This window comes from Tachypleus tridentatus, chromosome 9 (assembly GCF_004210375.1).
Source record: "Tachypleus tridentatus isolate NWPU-2018 chromosome 9, ASM421037v1, whole genome shotgun sequence".
NCBI classification, from domain to species: domain Eukaryota; kingdom Metazoa; phylum Arthropoda; class Merostomata; order Xiphosura; family Limulidae; genus Tachypleus; species Tachypleus tridentatus.
The window spans coordinates 30,274,868-30,295,641 of NC_134833.1; the positions used below are offsets into that span (position 1 = coordinate 30,274,868).

Genomic DNA, 20,774 nt, shown 5'->3' on the forward strand with positions numbered 1-20,774 from the left:
CTGAATAGAATAGTGGCTACTTTACTAGTAATCATTCGATTCTGATAGTTGTCGACAAATTGAAGTTCATTCATAGATGTAAATAACCTTTAGATCCTACCCCTCAGAAACATTCGTGATAAGGATATGTTTTATACCCACGCTCCTACAAAGGAAGCTGTGGTGAACAGTTGCTTGAATATTTCAGATTACGTTACGTTTGTGAAATGTCCACTTTTCTGAATGTGTCATCTCAGTCTGGCTGAGTCAGAAAAGTGTAAGGTTATAATTTTGTTATATAGTACTAGTTAATCTGAAAACTCTGATTCACTTAGCTCCTGGAGAACCTTTAACACAAATGATACAAGTTCAACTACTTCGCTTTTTTGTGTGTGGGTGTTTGGGCTTGTTGGATTTTAGATACCCAGAAGGGTGAGGTGGAGAAGACCTCTTCCTCCGTCCCTAACTCAGCTGATGATCTGCGTGTCATCTGAATATTGATGATATGTTAAATAGCTGATGAAAATGTAACATAATGAACGGCCTGGCATGGCCAGGTGGGTTAAGGCGTTCGACTCGTAATCCAAAGGTCGCGAATTCGAATTCCGATGGCACCAAACATGCTCGCCCCTTAGTTGTGGGGGCGTTATAATGTGACGGTCAATCCTACTATTCGTTGGTAAAAGAGTAGCCCAAGAGTTGGCGGTGGGTGGTGATGATTAGCTGCCTTCCCTCTAGTCTTACACTGCTAAATTAGGGAGGGCTAGTGCAGATAGCCCTAGGGTAGCTTTGCATGAAATTAAAAACAAACAAAAACAAAACCATCTCTAACTTTCACGTCAGCTACTACTATGTTGTAGTTGTGCTTTAGGGTCAGAGTAACCCACAGTACCTCAACCCCTTTCAGGGCAATGTCCATATATTGTCTTGAGTTGCCCTTTTTTTAAATTTATGTTTTATTTTTTATTTTCTTCTTTCACATTTTTTTCATTATTATTTTTTTCTTTTCTTAATCTCTCTGTATGTACATATTTAACAAAAAAACTCTGTGAGTATTATACTAATTTTAAACGTCTAGTGCTTGGTGGCCAGATTGATTTATATTTCTTAAATATATATTCATAGGAGAGAGGTGCTTAGTACTATGTTCATCATGTATGTAGATCACATAATAAATTATTTTTATGCCAGTTTTTATTAAAATTATTTAGTGCATTATGCAAGCAAGAGTCTATCGGATACTGTCTCTAAGTTTGCATACTTGTGCATAAATGTGGATAAAGTACTGCGGGGTACTTTATAAGCTGAGGTTATGATTGAATTTTGTATTTTTTGTAGTTTGTGTAATTGTTTTTGTGTTATGTTTATCCAGGTTGAACATGCGTATTCTATAATGGGTCTTATGTATGCTTGGTAGATTTTTATTATATTATCAGGTGATATGCCTTGGTTCTTACCCGATAGGCTTCTTACATAATTTGCTTTTTTCCAGATTCTAGTCAGGATATTGTTAGCATGCTGTATCCACGTTAATTTGTAAGTTAATCCTAAAAATTTAGCCGAGGTAACAGTCTGTAAAAGTGATCCGTTCATGTGTAACTTTGGTGTATATTTAATCTGGTGAATATTGTTATTTTTATTTGTATTCTATAATATTTCTGGCAATATTTTTTAGTATTTTATTTCAAATATTAGTGCAAAGCTACACACAAGGGATAGGTTCAACTCATGACCTGATTAGAAGACAGCTGGTCAATGGCACCCACCGCCAACTCTTGGACTACTCTAATCGAATAATTGAATTTGAACGTCACTCGTATAAGGTAATCACGACCTGAAATGATTTTATTTTTCTCTTTAGGCAAAAAAAAAAAAAAAAATCAAAACGTTGTATAAAAGAAAGTCTCGCATTAATGTAAGATATATGTATAACGTAATATATCATCTTTATCATATGTATAACATAATATATCATCTTTATCATATGTTTAACATAATATATCATCTTTATCATATGTTTAACATAATATATCATCTTTACCATATGTTTAACATAATATATCATCTTTACCATATGTTTTACGTCAGATATACGTATAACGTAATATATCATCTTTATCATGTGTTTTACTCTTGCGTTGCTCAGTGAACTGGTTTTGTGCGTATGAATCTACAATAGGATATGTACACCGCAGGAACCGAACCTCGAACTTTATTTAGCACTTTAGGCCCTCGAGCTTACTCAATTAACCGCATATATTTGCAGTATCTTAAAGTTACTTTTACTGTAACACATTTTAACCTCCAAACAATAATGTTCTTTGTACTTTAGTCTTAGCTTTTGAAGGCAGCCATTTCTCAAAATGAGATAACAGCTTTTCCGACGGCCTTTAAGAGACTCCTCTCCAAAAAGCACAGCAGTACGTCTGTGGACTTACCATGCTAGAAATCAAGTTTTGTGCTTAATTACAAACAAACCTTAAATAGCGAGTTTTATTTACTTGTAAATATGTATATGATACGGAAGCTGATGCTGTAACATTCTAAGAAGCTGTAAGTTTAATTACCTTTCATGCGGATATTAATTCCAATGACTTGTTTATTGTTAAACACGACGATACAGAATGGGCTATATGTGATGCGCCCACAACAGTCACAGAAACCAGGTTCATCGAGAGCTGAGATGAGCTAGAGACAGAGAGCCCACAGTGATAAAGAAAAAACAAAAAATACAGCATACATTTTCAACCAATTTTAAGTTGTTTGTAACTGTTTATTGTTTACATGGATATAGGAGCTCCCATCCAACTTCAGAGATTCCTTAGGTGGATATTCCCCAGTTCTCTGACCCTCTTAACAGGCCTGGTCGAAACCCGATTTTTATCGTTATCAGAAATCAGACATACTGCTGAGCCAATTTTCTCCTGATATATAACACTTAAAATCTGTGCAATACATAGTAAAACTAAGACAAAAAGCTTTAAAATGGAATGTCAAAAGGCATGACGAGGATTCAATACACAATACACATGCGAAAAAAACACACACCTAAAACTGTATATATTTTAGATACAACCTAAAACTTGTAATGTTTGTAGATGGAATGCAAAACACTATAAGAAATGGTGGCGATACGTTTGAAATATACCTAGGTCAATAATAACATATTTTATAGATTTGACATTACATACCATCCAAGTCATCCCATAAGGCTTCTGTTAGAACAGGTTGAAGATCGTAGCTAAACCTTATTAACTCTTTCTGAACTGTATTAAAGACCATCCCCGCTTCCACATACAGCGCCACCTGGCCGTGGTAGGAATTAAAACATCGTAAGAGTTCTGGGTGTTTTCCATCACTTGTACTATATATTAAATGCAATTTTCTATGTCCTTCCACGTATATTTGGACGCCGTTCAAGTTTTTACTGATCCGCAGGCAGCCACGGAATTCTCTCCCAGAAGTTCCATGACGTAAGACTACTCTCAGCGCCCCTCGCGGATATTTCCATTCAATGCGACCTTGCGCACAACGTAGATACACAGCTTGGACTCCTAGTTCGCCTTGGGTTAGTCCACTGAAAATTAAAAAAATTAATAATAAAACAAAAGAAATGTACGTATTCGTCTTGTTCTTAAAGAGCGGAAAATTTTAATTATGGAAGGACCGAAACAGAATTTCAATATTCAAGACACTTCTGTCATTTCTATTGAAACACACGTAATAAGCCATCAACAGTCTAGCTTCTAAAATGGAATATCTTGATAAACAACATAAGGAGAAAGGTGTTATAGATGATAGAATGACCTAAGATTGACACTTCTGAACGTGGCTGTGCTTACACGAATCTAACTGTGTAAACATTACTCACGAGCTTTGGTTGTTTTGAAGTATTGTTTGTTTGTTTTTGAATTTCGCGCAAAGCTACACAAGGGCTACCTGCGCTAGCCGTCCCTAATTTAGCAGTGTAAGGTTAGAGGGAACGCAGCTGGTCATCACCACCCACTGCCAACTCTTGGGCTACTCTTTTACCAACGAATAGTGGGATTGACCGTACTTTACAACGATCCCAAGGTTGAAATGGCGAGCATATTTAATGTGACGGGGATTTGAGCCTGCAACCTTCACATTGCGACTCGAGCGCCTTAACCACCTCGCCACGCTGGGCCTGTTTTGAAGTATAACCCTTGAAAGGGGTTAAAAAGACGGAATATCCCAGTAGTAGAGAAGAGCTAATGGACAGAATGGGGAAGGACTGCCCATACTAACACCTTCACTGCAGCTGATACCTGATACGTTTCCATATTGCAGAACACCTTCTAGTTGTTGTTTTTGAATTTCGCACAAAGCTACTCCAGGGCTATCTGTGCTAGCCGTCCCTAATTTAGCAGTGTAAGACTAGAGGGAAGGCAGCTAGTCATCACCACCCACCGCCAACTCTTGGGCTACTCTTTTACCAACGAATAGTGGGATTGACCGTCACATTATACACCCCCACGGCTGGGAGGGCGAGCATGTTTAGTGCGACGCGGGCGCGAACCCGCAACCCTCGGATTACGAGTCGCACGCCTTACGCGCTTGGCCATGCCAGGCAACACCTTCTAACAGTTTAAATTGTCATTCGCTTGTTTGATTGTTTTAACTCATGCACAAAGCTGCACACAATAGACTATCTGTGCTCTTCCCACTATGGGTTTCGAAACTCAGTTTCTAGCGTTTTAAGCCCGCAGACATTCCGTTGTGCCACTGGGGAGAGGGGAGAGCATGTCATTCGCTGAGCGCGATTTACTCTTTTCCGTCGAAAGGGGGCGAAAATGAAATTCATTTTTAAATCTTAATATCCTCTAACCATTAATAGTTTATATTATTTGAACAAGCTTGTTAACACAAGATAAACTGTGTTTATAGTTCTGTGGGAACCACCAGGTTTTTTTAAACGCATTAACAAAACAAATTGATTGTGGGTTCCAAGAACTTGTTGAGTACAGTGTTTCCAATAACATAGAAACCACATGAAAAATTAAACAAAAATAACATCAATATTGCAATTACCCTACTAGTTGTTGTTGATGTCCCCTAACCTCTAAGTACTCTGACCCTTAAGTATTTACATAGATGTTTGTTTCAGAATCTACGTGAAAAGCTACACAAAGGCCAACCTGCGAATATCTGCTCTTAATTTTGAATTCAAACGCTAGAGAAAAGGCAGCTAGTTAATAGCATCTACTATTAACTTCTGTTTGACTGAAGAAAAGATTTGGCCATCACTCTCATTACGCACCCTTGGCCCAAAAGTGCTGAGTGCGTTTTTGTTTCAATAAGCCACGTCTCATGAGTTCTCGAATTTATAGTCAGGGCCAAGGGTAACAATTAGGATATGTCTGGTCATTTTACAGGGATAATCGTTGATTTCACTTTTTTTTAACCACTTCGGTAATTAACGGATAAAGTTCGTGTTTCTGGTGTCATAAGTTTAGAAGATGTTTTAGTGAAATAACTGTCCACTTCATAAAAAGGAAACAAAAATTATGTCTACAAAATCAAATATTTTGGTAACGATCCCTAATGGATCAGCGATAAGGGCTCACAAAGCTACAACGGTAGCCAGAAGAAAAATATTCAATGTGTAGCTCTGCGCAACCAAAAAGAAAAATAATTTGATAATAATGGTTTACACTAGATTTATATATATATTACATTCAGTTGAACTAGAAAGAACAAAGATGTTTACCAACCTTTTTACTAAAAAGACATTATTTTGACTCGTCTGTTAGAAGCAGTATATAAGTTGTTCGCTTACTTTCATCCACATATTCCGTATACTACTGTATTGTGAACTCACTGACTCCATGACGCACTCGGGTGTTGTTTTTTTTTTTCATAAATAAAAGCCTAAAACAGCACAACCTGTTACTCATAATAAAACACGCACTAACTATATAGTTTAAAAATATATGCTTTTGTATAACAACTTGTAATATTTAGTTTCTTGTAGGTCTCAAATTTATACTGAGGGTTTTGGGTTCAAATCCACATCACATCAAACATACTCGCCATTTCAGCCATGGGAGCGTTATAATGTTACGGCCAATCCCACTATTCGTTTGTAAAAGAGTAGCCCAAGAGTGGGTGGTGGGTGGTGATGACTAGTCTTACACTGCTTAATTAAGGAAGGCAAGCACAGATAGCCCTCGTGTAGTTTTGTGCGAAATTCAAAACAAAACAAACAAAATTACACAAACATGCACCTGTTTTAAAGTACAGTACATTTAATAATTCAAAGTAACAACAAAAATTTTCGCGGCAAAGAAATTGTGAAAAATTTAACTTAAACAACGGGAATAAATCAATTACTCAACTATATGTTTTTAACAATACACATTTTGATAAAATTCCAACCTTTGCATTTCTGAAAAATAAAAAAACAGATCACGCAGTAAACCCTATCTCCCCTCCACAACTCAGTGTAGCTGTCAAGGTTCTTTAAGCCTGGGCCTCAACTAATGCTTCCAAGAAACACACAAAGAAAATACAAATAATGTTCACTTCAATATTAAAGACGTAATCGCCTGATATTTGGAAACGAAACACGACGTGATACTTTGGAGTGCAAACGACATCTCTCAGAACCATGTCCACCCAAGTATCACTTTGACGGAACTTCAAGAACAGTGGTTCCCAACCTTGGGGGTGCGAGATAGCGTTCCAGGGGGTGCGAGATAACATTTGTTTGGGCCACCTTCACCTTTATTCTTAAATAAATAATTACTATGAGAAGTGCGAGAACATATTAAATTTTTTTAGGGGTGCGGGGCATAAAAAAGGTTGGAAACAACTGCTTTAGAAGAAAATGTTATTAAATTATCTCGTGACAAGGAGGAAGCTAACGCCAAACATATAGTACCATCAGGCGTTACACATTTTTCTGTCTTGCTTTCACACAGTTAGATTTTATTTGATGTCAAACTAAAGAAAGTTTCTTTAGAAGACAAACTCCTGACTTCGTTTGTATATCTTTTTTATTCGCCTTTAATGGTTTGCATAGACTAATATATTTATTGTTGGATTTGTTGTTGTTATTATTCTTGTTATTTATGGACTAATTTTATTTCTTGTTACGAGCGATATAATGTACAACATATTATTAATTTGGTAAAAACTTATCCGTGGACGTTACGACAAAACTTACAGTAGTTAAGAGTGCGGATCGAATGGTCCATATTTCGAGCGGCTGCTGCACGGAACAGCTGTTTGAGTGTTATAATAATTAAGTGGTGCTCACTTGTTTCCATCCTCCCGGTTAGCAGTTCTGAATTATGTCTGAACGTTTGGTTAAGTCCGTTTACTCTATAACACAAATAGCCCAGAAGTTACGTAATCGAACTGAAACTTTGGACTTAATTTATTTTTGGCAAATATTTGTTAACACAATAACATTGTTTAAAGTTAGATTTACTCGGATTCTTGTCTAATTTTTAAAGAAACGTTGAATTCAACGCCAACTCTTAAAAATTAAAATCCACACGATTGTCCACCGTACACACAAACAAGTGAAATATTTTAACATCACACGATTCAGTTAGACAGACAAAACAGTATTAAAACTTTGTTTAGTACAAAAATAAGTGGCCCGGCATGGCTAGGTGGATAAGGCACTTGACTCGTAATCTGAGGGTCACGGGTTCAAATCCCCATCATACCAAACATTCTCGCCCTTTCAGCCGTGGGTGCTTATAATGTTACATTCAGTCCTACTATTCGTTGGTAAAAGAATAGCCCAAGAGTTGGCGGTTGGCGGTGGGTGGGTGGTGATGAGTAGCTGCCTTCCCTCTAGTCTTACACTCCTAAGTTAGGGACGGCTAGCGCAGATAGCCCTTGTGTAGCTTTGCATGAAATTCCTAAACAAACAAAAATAAGTACAGCACAGAATTTAAACGTTTGATTTACATTCAATATGTTATGATACTCTTCCCATGAAATGTCAACATTTCATAGCTTGGAGATTTATTATGCAGTGTTTTCTGAGTAATTTCCCGCTTATACTGATTACGTCATCCCGGAGTTTAAATAAATAGAGATGGTGTTTCCACAACTTACTGCCTTGGGGTCCGAGTCAAGGTTCTGGCATACACAGTTGTAGCACTGTTGACCGTTCTACAATATAAAGATGAACGCACATTGTTAGAAAACACTTATTTCTCAGTGATTTCTCTGAACTATCTAATAAACGATAGGGTTTTGAGTTGAAACCTTTAGCAACTCATCGCTCTAGTTCAGGTTTTAAAATAATTCAATAACTCCATTAGTACTTGTCTAAACACAACCCATTATCTTCACTAGCACTTGGTTAAACATAGTATCATAACTCCACTGACACTTGTTTGAACATAGTCCAGTCGTCGTTGTGGTGATCCCTCGAGGTCGAGGATGATGGTTCTCCAAGTTCATACATGGGTCTGGAGATGGCTAATGAAGCCAATCCTTGCTGCACAGGTCTTCTGACAGTAAGAGCAGGTCAGTTCAAAGGGAAGAAGAGGTTTCAATAGTAGCTGGCGTTGTTTCCTCTTCTCCCGCTTCTCATCAAAATGTTGTATTCTTGATGACTCGAAGAATTCTGCTTCCTGATGGATAAGGGATCTTCAGATGGTTCGGTAGTGACCGAGAGTTTCCCAGTTGTTAACATCAATGTTGCAGCTCTTGAGTGTAATCTTCAGGCCATCCTTGAACTGCTTCTTCTGTCCTCCTCTCATTCATTTCTCATTTTTCAGTTGACCACACAGAAGTTGTTTCGAGAGTCGGCTGACATCCATTAGGGCCATCTGGCCTGTCCATCTGAGGTGGCTCTTGATGATGGTGTCTTCAATGCTGTTGATCTTGGCTTCTTCGAGAACGCTGAGGTTGGTTCTGTATTCCTCCCATTTGATCTTCAAAATACTCCGGAGGCACCTTTGGTGGAAGCGTTTCAGCTGGTTCAGGTGTCGACGATATGTGACCCATGCATGTTTCAGCTCCGTACAAGATCGTGAGGATAAGAACTGCCTTGTATACAAGCATCTTGGTGACTGTCCGAATGTCTCGGTCCTGGAAAACTCGTGTTTGGGAACGTCCAAAGGCAGCTCCTGCATATTTCAGACTATACTGGATTTCGCAGTCGATGTCTGCTGACGTTTATTAGGAGCTGTTCTGGAAGCTTGACAGCAGAGCGATACAGGGTTGATCGTCGCAGGTGCTGGTTGATGGAAAATCTGGGTCTTGGTCAAGTTGATAGAGAGTCCCGTTTTTTGGCAGGCGAAGTCAAAAGCGTTAAGGATGTCCTGAAGCCCCTGTTCGCTGAAAGATGACCACTGATTGTCGTCAGTGTACTGCAGGTCGATCATAGAGGTCAGTGATGTTCGTTTCACGGCCTTGAGGCGGCTAGGCCTGAGGAGCTTTCCGTCTGTCCGTTATTCGATCTCGATGCCTGGTGGCTTGGTGGTCTTGACTATATGATATACCTGATGGCAGAAATAAAAATGGCGAAGAGGTTTGGCGCAATGGCACAGCCTTGCTTCACACCAGAGTTAACAGGAAAAGATTCTGTCATGCCTTCATCAGTTTGAACCATTGCCATCATTCCGTTATGGAGAAGGCGCAGGATGGTAATGAACTTTGCAGAGCATTCACTGGCAGCAAGAATCTTCCACAATAATTCTCGGGACACGCTGTCAATGGCCATGATGATATTGATGAAGGCCATGCAGAGGGGCTTCTGTTGTTCTCGGTATTTCTCCTGGAGTTGGCGAGCAGCGAAAGTCATATTTGTTGTTCCTCTCGATGGTCGGAAATCATTCTGGGTTTCTAGCATGATCTTCTCAGACAGAAGCTTCAGTCGATCGCTGAGAATCTTTGTCAAGATTTTACTAGCAATGGATAGAAGTGAGATGCCTCTGTATTTTCCATAGTTCGATATATCCCCCTTATTCTAGTAGATGAAGACCACCAGGGCATCTCTCAGGTCTAAAGGCATGGTCTCGGTTTCCCATGTCTTGATGATTACCTGATGGAGCTGTTGATGGATCAGAGGTCCCCCTTCCTTGAAGATTCCAGCTGGGATGTTGTTGATTCCTGTGGCTTTGTTGTTCTTCATTTTCATAATAGCGCTTTTCACTTTTATAGTCGGGATTTCACTGAGGGTGTCTACAATAAACTGGCGTGGGATGTTCTGACATAGTTCAGTAACTCCATTAACACTTGTTTAAACATAGTCCAGTAACTCCACTAACACATGTTTGAACAGTCCAGTTACTTCACTAACAATTGTTTAAACATAGTCCAGTAACTCCAATAACACTTGTTTAAACATAGTGAAGTAACTCCACTAACAGCTGGTTAAATATAGTCCAGTAACTCCACTAACACTTGTTTAAACATAGTCCAGTAACTCCACTAACACTTGTTTAAACACAGTCCAGTATCTCCACTAGCACTTGGTTACACATAGTGCAGTAACTCCACTAACACTTGTTTAAACACAATGCAGTAACTCCACTAACACTTGTTTAAACATAGTCCAGTAACTCCACTGGCACTTGGTTACACATAGTGCAGTAACTCCACTAACAGCTGGTTAAATATAGTCCAGTAACTTCACTAACACTTGTTTAAACATAGTCCAGTAACTCCACTAACACTTGTTTAAACATAGTCCAGTAACTCCACTAGCACTTGGTTACACATAGTGCAGTAACTCCACTAATAGCTGGTTAAATATAGTGCAGTAACTCCACTAACCCTTGTTTAAACATAGTCCAGTAACTCCACTAACACTTGTTTAAACATAGTCCAGTATCTCCACTAACACCTGTTTAAACATAGTCCAGTATCTCCACTAACACCTGTTTAAACATAGTCCAGTAACTCCACTAGCACTTGGTTACACATAGTGCAGTAACTCCACTAATAGCTGGTTAAATATAGTGCAGTAACTCCACTAACCCTTGTTTAAACATAGTCCAGTAACTCCACTAACACTTGTTTAAACATAGTCCAGTATCTCCACTAACACCTGTTTAAACATAGTGCAGTAACTCCACTAACACTTGTTTAAACAGTGCAGTCACACCACTAACACTTGTTTAAACACAGTCCAGTAACTTCACTAACACTTGTTTAAACATAGTCCAGTAACTCCACTAACACTTGTTTAAACATAATCCAGTAACTCCACTAACACTTGTTTAAACATAGTCCAGTAACTCCACTAGCACTTGGTTACACATAGTGCAGTAACTCCACTAACACTCGTTTAAACATAGTCCAGTAACTCCACTAACACTTGTTTAAACATAGTCCAGTAACTCCACTAACACTTGTTTAAATATAGTGCAGTAACTCCACTAACACTTGTTTAAACATAGTGCAGTAACACCACCAACACTTGTTTAAACACAGTCCAGTAACTCCACTAACACTTGGTTACACATAGTGCAGTAACTCCACTAACAGCTGGTTAAATATGGTGCAGTAACTCCACTAACACTTGTTTAAACATAGTCCAGTAACTCCACTAACACTTGTTTAAACACAGTTCAGTAACTCCACTAACATATGCACACATCATATGTAATGTTAGTATTCATTAATTTCCCCCTACCAAATAGCAAATTTAAAACCGATTACTTCCCGATTACAATAACAAATTAATTAAACTTGCCGTAACATTCAAATAATGTAATTGAAATTCTATTATTATGTATTATTCCAAATTCGTGAAAATATCCTTGGGACTAGATATGAAATGTAGTGTTTAAAATATAATAGGCCTAGTACTACTGTTTTGCGACTAGTTACTTATAATCTACAGCTTATAAAACGCGATTACACCACAAAAGTAAATTAGCTGTTTTATCCATCATGTATAATTAGTATTTTATTAGCACATTACAAGAAAGGAGAGACTGTAATACTAAGTTTGCTTTGGAGATACCAGTTCTCGAATAATGTGTAATAAGCGTAAAATACACGCACGCGCCTTTTACGCTAATAATGTAGGTCTTCAGAATAACAGTTATCGTTCACATAAGCTGGAAACTGGTCTGTAAAGAAAACTTTATAAAGTAAAGATAGACATATGTATTTAAATAAGCTACGAAATCTTAACAAGATATACATCCACAATACGCATATTTAGTTAGGTGCGCAATCTGAAATATACTTTCCAAAACATTTCTGATGAATGTGACTAGATTACACAAATCGCTTATGAGACGTGTACGCGTATAGAGTTAAAGCAATAAAAAGTACACACGTCAAGATGACAGGCTTCAAAACACGAGACCAACCCCATTTCTAATACAAAAGAGGCGCAAACATGCACTTCGCCTTCTTATTGACTTGGGTAGGCTTACGAATTTTTTTCACAGTGAACCGAGTTTTTGTTCAAAACAACGTCTCACAATAAACACAAAGATTTTATATTGAATTTAGAAAATGTAGTTAAGACAGTTGAAAATATACTGAGGTTTCAAATGGTTCATGTAAAATAAAAATCGTATAAGTTAGGTTTAGCCTGTTCATTTTCACATTCTCATATTCTCCCAACACGTCAAAATAAGTCTAAGACCGAAACCCCTGTAGAACCATTTCTGATATAACTTGACTTTCTACCTTTCACATACATTTTATTTCCAACATTTATGTTCACCATAGTTATAAATACATAACAAAAATCAACAAAACCTTCTCGGAGTTTATTGTATCCGGTTCTAAAAGTTTTTTTTACGATAGTCTCCGTGACTTATCAAGTCAAATGGATGACACAATTCATTCCTATCTCTCATAAACGAAAAGTTGTCGTTTGTCCCACAGTTACGTACAGCTAGCGTGCTTTTCCCCACGTGCACAGCAAACTGCCAAACAAACAAAGCATACTTCTCGCGTGAATCATTGTGAAGTCACGAGGCAAGAATCATGTGATTTGTTGGAGGCGGTTATTACACCCTGATTCATTGATAATTACGTGTAATAAAAACACATTTTTCTAAGCACATATATTACAAGTATTATAAATATACATATGGCTGCTTTTTGGCATCTCTAAATGCTTTTTTTGTTTTGTTTTTAACAAGTTAGTTTAAAATCATAGTATTTGTCTTTCACTGAAATGAGCCAGAAATTTCAACTGACGATTTGTTCGACCGAAATGTAGGTACTTGGATATAAAGAGAACTCGCTTTGGATAAATCAGAAACACTATTTTACAAGTTATTCATATAACATAAACTAACTTGTGATTCATTTAAATTCTGTAACGATTACAGTTTCTAGCATAATATGAATAAGTTTTACAGCTGTAGCTAATGAGAGCTTTAAATCCTAAGAAACAAATCCCAGTAAATATGTATAAAAATTGGGAGGTTTGATCTAAAAGAGAAACCGAGTTCATAGCGATAACTAATGTTAGTCTGGTCTTCATAAGTGAACTGAGTATTTATACAATGATACATGCCAAGAAAGAACTAAGAAAAGGAGAGAAACACGAGTTTCTCACTCTCTCCAAACTAGTTAGGCACCATTTTCATAAAAAATTTTCTTCGCTGCTTTAATCTGTGTTACAGATAAGACCACGTGTTTTTTTGTTTCTACTTGATCTATATTTCTAATCTAGATCAAACAAACCGGCTGCTGAATTCCTATTATATTGTTAAAACAGCACTAACAGAAACTCGGCCTGATCCGACTGTTCACAAGATCTAGGTTTAAGCCTTCCTATCAAGAACTTTTATTAAAAGCACTGATCTGATTAAGATAGCAATAAGTTCGGCTTTACCAGTTTACAGCAGAGAATTGCAATCTGTGACCAGTAAGGAACACACAGTAAAACTATGTATCATAAACCTAATTCTAAAGTGTAATGACTTAAAAAGTCATAAAGACAAATTATAGTTTACCGGTATAATTTAGTTCATATGGAAAAAGTTGTTCTTCAAGCAACTAACCATATGTATAACGTTTCACTGACATTACTGGTCTGTTGTATTTTGCCCGGCCTGATTTTCCCTTGTATTGTGCGAAAGGTCCTACCAGCACTGGATGTAACATATAAAGTGTGGTTGGCATATTATTGTAATTTCTTTATTTTAAGTCCAAGTTATTACAGTATTCATATAAGTACAACTCGTTGTAACGTTTCTTGTTACATGAGCATTTATTCCTATCCAAGTTTCTTCTTTTACATTTTTTTAAGATATTTAATATTATAAAACCCGAACTGGAACATTTATTCCAGCCTGTACACTGTAGCGGACTGGTCACTGGCCAAAGACACTCTACCTTAACGTTATAATTATAACAACTTTAATCACAACTTACAGATGGAACCTCGCTTGCAGGTTTAAAATTGGGTCTCGGTGTTCCGAAAAAAGGATCGATTACCCTGTAAGTCAATGTATACATGCACATTGGTAAAAAAAAACTCACCCATATGTACAATTATGGTATACGACTACAAATAAACGTATTAACCAAAAATCTACTCCTGCGATTACGAAGTAAACCAGTAATTGTTCTTGGGTAAACAAGTTTGAAGCATAAACGGTGTTGGGAAATAATGTGTAGATTATATTTATATAGAACGCCGCGTGTAGTGTCACTGATGTCACAAAAGGAGACCAGCTAATTTTAAACATGCACAAATAAGACACAAAATTAATAATAATTAAAAATACTAAAGGGCATTACAATATGGTATGAAAAAATTGGTAACGAAAACTGAGATGGTTAACCTGTGACCTGGCTGACCAGCTTCGAGTCGAGCCAAATCTTACTGAAGATGGCTTGCTGAATTAAATAATACATGTACGTTTAGTGAAAATCGTGACAAAACTAATGTCAGAACTAAATCTATCATAAAATATCCTCTCACACAGACCAAGAAACATGACAGATCAGAGAGGACTCGTAAAGAGAGGGAGACATCATAGACCCAAAATATAAGTTGAAGGCACCACATTTTCTATATACCTTTAATTTGGTTTTAAAAAACCAACAAAACGCACTATCTTCAAAGTAGAAATTACACACAGCTCATTCGTCAATATCTTCCAAATATGATGTAATTTATTTAAAAAAAATTAAAAACTGAAATTTTATTCTCACACTACAGTTTGATAGTGTAACCATTGTGTCGATTGGAAGTTTGTTGTATGCAGCTAATAGATATATTTGCGCAGGGTCCCTGAAAATACTGTTTCAAGGACAAACAAAACTAAAATTAAGAGTAACAAATATTTTCATTTATTGTTTTTGAAGTTCATACGTCATTCTATACTGTAGCCTACAGAGTGCATAGTTCTTCTCGTGATTCATGGCATGCGTACGTTTTACTTACATCACGACCATAAAATTGTAGCATTAAGCGTTCCTTATGTGACATAATTTTAGCTTCTACTGACTGACTGACAGACAACACACTACTGTATAATTGTGCGAGTGGTTAAAACAGGTGACCACTTCCAGGCGACCTTCGGCCACCGTTTGGAGAAATCACTCATCCACTTTTGCTGACCATTTAATATTAGCAATAAAGCACAACACGAATTCTTATAATGATGACCATTGTTAAGATATATCAAAGAGCGTCGAATGAAAACAGGTTCTCCTCTCTCGTGATCAAAGTTTGGGTAATTGCTTTTAAGCATAAAACTACACAAAGGGCTGTTTCCTATCCACCACATTTGTCGAAATCCGATCGTGAGACTACAGACTTGCCGCTGAGCCACCAAGAGGCCAAATATACTGACTTGGCTGACCCTGGAGCTCATAACATCCTTTCAAAGTTCGGTGATCGAAATTCTTGGCCCCAGTATTGCATTATGTCCAACTAGTACACTTGTTAACTAAATAAAATATACGTTGTTATATAGGTTAGATTAGAATGTAGTTAGAAAACTATCAGTCTTAGATGTCAGATATTTTCTACTAAATAAGTGTATATAAAAACGTTTTACGCCAGTTTAAATCTTTACACAGAAAACACTGTTAGTAAACTACTTTAACACAATAACTCAGAGGAGTCTGACAGGGGTTGTTGCTTGGCAACTTCTAATATGAAGAAAAAGATTACAAAAATAGATTAAGAACAGGCACATTTTTTTTCAAAACGGTCTTCGGTGGGAGTAGGGGGAGGGGGGATAAAAGAACAGTAAACAAACCGAACTTTGCTAGTCCTGCACGAGACAAATGAGTACGTGATGTACGATACCGTTGGGTGACAACACAATTTAAAAGTGACTGTGGGAGGTCTGGTTTTATCACGTCTTTTAGAGATTGATTCGTTGTTTACGATGTGCCTAGATAATTACATTTCAAGGTAAAAACTTAGGCCTAACACTGAGAAGCACGAGAGGCCATCGAACGATCAGGAAGGAATATAGAAATAGGAGGAGGTCCAGAAGACCACCAAAAGGTAAGATGCCCTGCACTACACCTGGGGCTTCCTACGATGTTGAATGCACGTGCACTTGTCAGTGGGGTTTCGTTATGGTACTACATGTGAGATATCACACTGACACTAAAATAACATTTGAGGTTTTTCTCGAACCGGTTCGAAAGAAGAAAGGGGGAGATAGAAATTGTACGGTTTTAAAAACTGCAGATAAATTCTGAATATTACAGTTTAGAACTCTCACAATGGTCTCTCTGTGCGACAATAACCGAGAGGGATCGTTTCTCCAATTCTGGCACTTAAAAGTTATTGCTGAACCACCAAAGGAGAGGTGGCACCTCGGTGTATTATTTATTTATTTGTTTGTTTTTGTTGTTCTTTGCTTTTCAGTAATTGGTACAATTTCTTTACCTGAAAAAAATAAAAAAGACAATCAGCCCTGTAAGCAAAACAATTTTTTCTCTTCCTTAGATAAAAAAAACCCATAAAAATTTGGATCAAATCTGAAATTTTCCATCGAACCTGTTTTAGGTGGTTAAGCGTCCCCGCTGATACAGCGGTAACTCTACGGACTTACAACGCTAAAATCAGGGGTTCATTTTCCCTTCGGTGGCCTCAGCAGATAGCCCGATGTGGCTTTGCTATAAGAAAATACACACGCAGGTGACAAACAAACAAGTAAGGTAATTACACAGAAAAATACAGAAAGAACAAATATTAGTGTATGTACAGTATTTCTGAGAATCACAATGCTTATAATTTAATACTTAATAAGATCTTGAGCTCAAAAGAGCATCATATTGTTAAACAACACGATGAGCTTCGAAAGTAGTAATATTATCCTTAAGATGGATAATGCCACTCTCACTGAAGTTGGAATACAAATAACAAAGACATTCAGGCACAGCATTGCGTCAAATATGGTTCAAATGCAGTTCTCTAACAAGGAAGATTTGTCCAGATTGTGGGCCGCTCACAAGAACCAACAGGAGGCGCTTATGGCAAACCATTAAAGGCATAAAACATTGATCCCACAATATCCAATCGTGGCGTTGGTTACAATTGGACAATTCTAGTCAATATTTCGATTAGGCATTAATGTCATAGTATGTACTTAATGTGTTGAGGAACTTGGAGTATATTTTATACTGGTTCAATACATTATGAATTCTGTTGGTTTATCTTACTACGTTTAAAAATATCTTTAACACTAATAATAGTGAGGGTATCCAAGTGATAAAATAATACTTTCTAATCTTCATAAAGTAAGAAAAGCATATCTAATTAGCTATACTAATTTAACAGGTTAATTTTGAGTTTCGCTCTAAGCAAATAGTTTGCTCTGATTGGAAGGTAATATTAATTTAGGATAAGGAAAACATTCTTGAATTTTCTAATGTACAAGGAAGCTCAATGCACAAATCTATACAGAGAGACTCCTTTTATATATACTACTGCATAACTCTCCTTAATTTTGAACTAACAGACTAGAGGGCAAGCAGTTACTTAAGAACACTAAACTAGTTTTTATAACACACACTTGGCTCTGGGCCCAGCATGGCCAGGTGGTTAAGGCACTCGGCTCGTAATCTGAGGGTCGCGGGTTCCAACCTCCGTCACACCAAACATGCTCGCCATTTCAGCCATGGGAGCGTTGTAATGTGACGGTCAATCCCACTATTCGTTGGTAAAAGAGAAGCCCAAGAGTTTGCGGTGGGTGGCGATGACTAGCTGCCTTCCCTCTAGTCTTACAGTGCTAAATTAGGGACGGCTAGCGCAGATAGCTCTGGTGTCGCTTTTCGCGAAATTCAAAACAAACCAAACCACTTGGATCCAATATGCAGAATGAGCTTTTGCTCTGACAGGACGCGAAGCTAGAATTCTTTGATTCACGGATTGGGCTTGCTAGCCTTTCTGCCACGCCTCGATCTAATGTACAGTAGTTTGTGTCCTTTAATGTTACTGTGTAGCGATAACAGTTTGATTCCATTTTAAAGAAACATCTACAGTGGTTGGTAAAGTTTTATTAAACTTCCTGAATAGACCAACTTACCTCCCAATCCAGTCACAATCGTCAGACGCCCCATGAACAACTGTAAATATGGTGCTGTTCAAAATGATCATCGACACTGCTAGAAAGCCACACCAGAGTTCGCTAGGGTTAGCCATTAAAAGTACAATTCTAGTTGAACAGCAACTACAACGTGGACATGACAAAGAAGCTGGTTGATTCTTGACAACTGTCATTCAACGTGCAGAAAGTATTAAACATGTCCTTTGCTAACACCAGATTACGTCAATAGTACCGTGATTATAGAGCATTTCACACGTGCCATGGGTTTATTTATATCTACACACCTTAGTATTTCAGAACTATTTGATTAAAAAGCCAGTAAAAAAAATTACAACATCAAGGCCTCTTCGCTTATTAGTTATTACTTCAAAAACGAAAATTTCTATAATTAATATTCGAATAAAAGTTTGTTGATGTTGTTTTCGTAACAGTTAACAGTCCAGTAACTGCGCAAAGAGTCTCACTAATGATTGTATTTAAAGTAGCTTTGGCACGTGAACCTTGTCCTGTCACAAAACTTCTTCTAGTGGTAAGAAACGCGGGAGCCGCTTTCTCCTGCAAGTGGCTAGATGGTCGAGTCCATTGCACAATGAAACGGGGAGGAACGAATTGAAGGTTAGAGCTACAAAACAGGAGTGTCTTTTACAAACTCCTTGTTCAGGAAACGTGGGAAGACCGTGTGTCGTAGGCTCGGACGGCACGTGTCGATGGGTCGACAGTGTGCTGATATCATAAATAACAACGACATGACCACGGGAGTTTCGCGTTAAGAGCGTGACTTCATAGTTCTACGCTGCTATAGGGATATGACCAGTTCAGTTTGTTAACGCACTTGGACATCTCGAAAGACTAATAATGTACACGATTTATTAAACAACAGGAATAAGTTTGCAGTACAGAGTTCTGAAAGCGGAAGTTAATTAAACATTTTCTTTAATTCGAACTATACTGCGAAAATTTAGTGCCACTGTTTAACAAATACGTTAAAAATATGACCGCATAACTGACACATATCACTGTTTTACTAAATACAGTTTTGTTATTGGAAGCCATACATGGATTGAAAGGCCCAAGGTTTGAGCTCGCAATATTCCACTGAACATGATTTCCCTTTCAGTTATGAGAGCGTTATAAAAATGACTGTCAATTCCGCTCTTTGATTACGAGTAGTCTGAGCAGAAGGCCGGTGTTATTGAGTTGTCGTTTTTCTTCTGGTCAGGGTCTGACCTGGCCGTTCAGCCCGTTAAGTCCATATTTGTCTCAAACGTTTAGCTGATAACGCTTTCCATTTGGACTTTCAATACTGTATGAATAACTTTGTAAAGAAATAACTTCGAATAAGCTATATATATAAATATATTAATTATCTCCAAAAACAATAAACGTCGCAAATCGACATAATGAGAAATGGGGCGTTTTTGACAAACCTCTCTTCACGGTTCACAAATATATGTGGAACTTGTTCATTTAAATCATAAAACCATGATACTTTTAGGACTTCTAACGATTAACCATGCAATGAAAGTTAAATTACTGTTACAAACTAGTTTTACACATTTAGCATCATTGACTGCGATCTCAACCGTTTTCTCTGACGAACTATCCCACTTCTAGAAGAGAGACCCTGTGACACGCATGGATCACATTATGGATACACCAGTTTCAAAGTGCACCTAACGAACACTTGGCGTTCAGATTGTATTTGTTGTAACGAACGAAGTCCTTCAAGTTTGCAGTGAAAACACGAAGTTCATCTCTATAATAACAGGAAATGAACCTATGGCATTAGTTCAAGCATGTGTGTACTTCGGAAATTAAAGTTTACTTACTTCTAGTTTGTAAAACAGTGGTATTTCCCTTAGAATAACCCCTCCTCTCCCAGTGGCTCAGTGGTATGTGTGCGGACTTACAACTATCGAATCCGGGTTTCATTACCCGTGGTAGTACTGTGCTTAACTACAAACAACAACGACTCAACCCAATTGATTAAATATGGTATTTGATAGATCAAAAACTTTACAAATTAAAAGTTACTTCAAAAGAAATGTTATAGGAGTGTATTAGAGGCATTTGGAGTAAAATACCAAAGGACACTATAATTATATATGTTGCAGCCACGTCTGAAAGACTGGCTGCAGTTATGAAAACAAAAGATAAACACACGAAATATTAACTGTTTGTTGAACTCAATCACTTTTACTGAGTTTCTGTTGTACTAAATATGAATATTAATAAAATTTTGATGTTTCATCTGTGATTTATCTTCCATTGTTCTTTTAAAGTAGTCTGAAATCTAGT

The 20,774-nt window shown here is 37.4% G+C and overlaps 1 protein-coding gene across 2 annotated transcripts in view; it reads right to left on the reverse strand.

Annotated features, from left to right (window-relative positions):
• Positions 1-20,774, reverse strand: part of LOC143224967 (meteorin-like protein) — a 47,661-nt gene that overhangs the window by 16,354 nt on the left and 10,533 nt on the right. The window contains exons 1-2 of one of the 2 annotated variants that reach the window (XM_076453525.1): positions 18,456-19,014; positions 3,171-3,556 (exon numbers count right to left, since the gene is read on the reverse strand). In XM_076453525.1, coding sequence (XP_076309640.1) covers positions 3,171-3,556; positions 18,456-18,649 — 580 coding nt within the window. In that variant the 5' untranslated portion in view covers positions 18,650-19,014. Of the gene's footprint in view, positions 1-3,170; positions 3,557-18,455; positions 19,015-20,774 lie in introns of those variants that run through there. The other variant, XM_076453526.1, reaches the window with a different exon arrangement.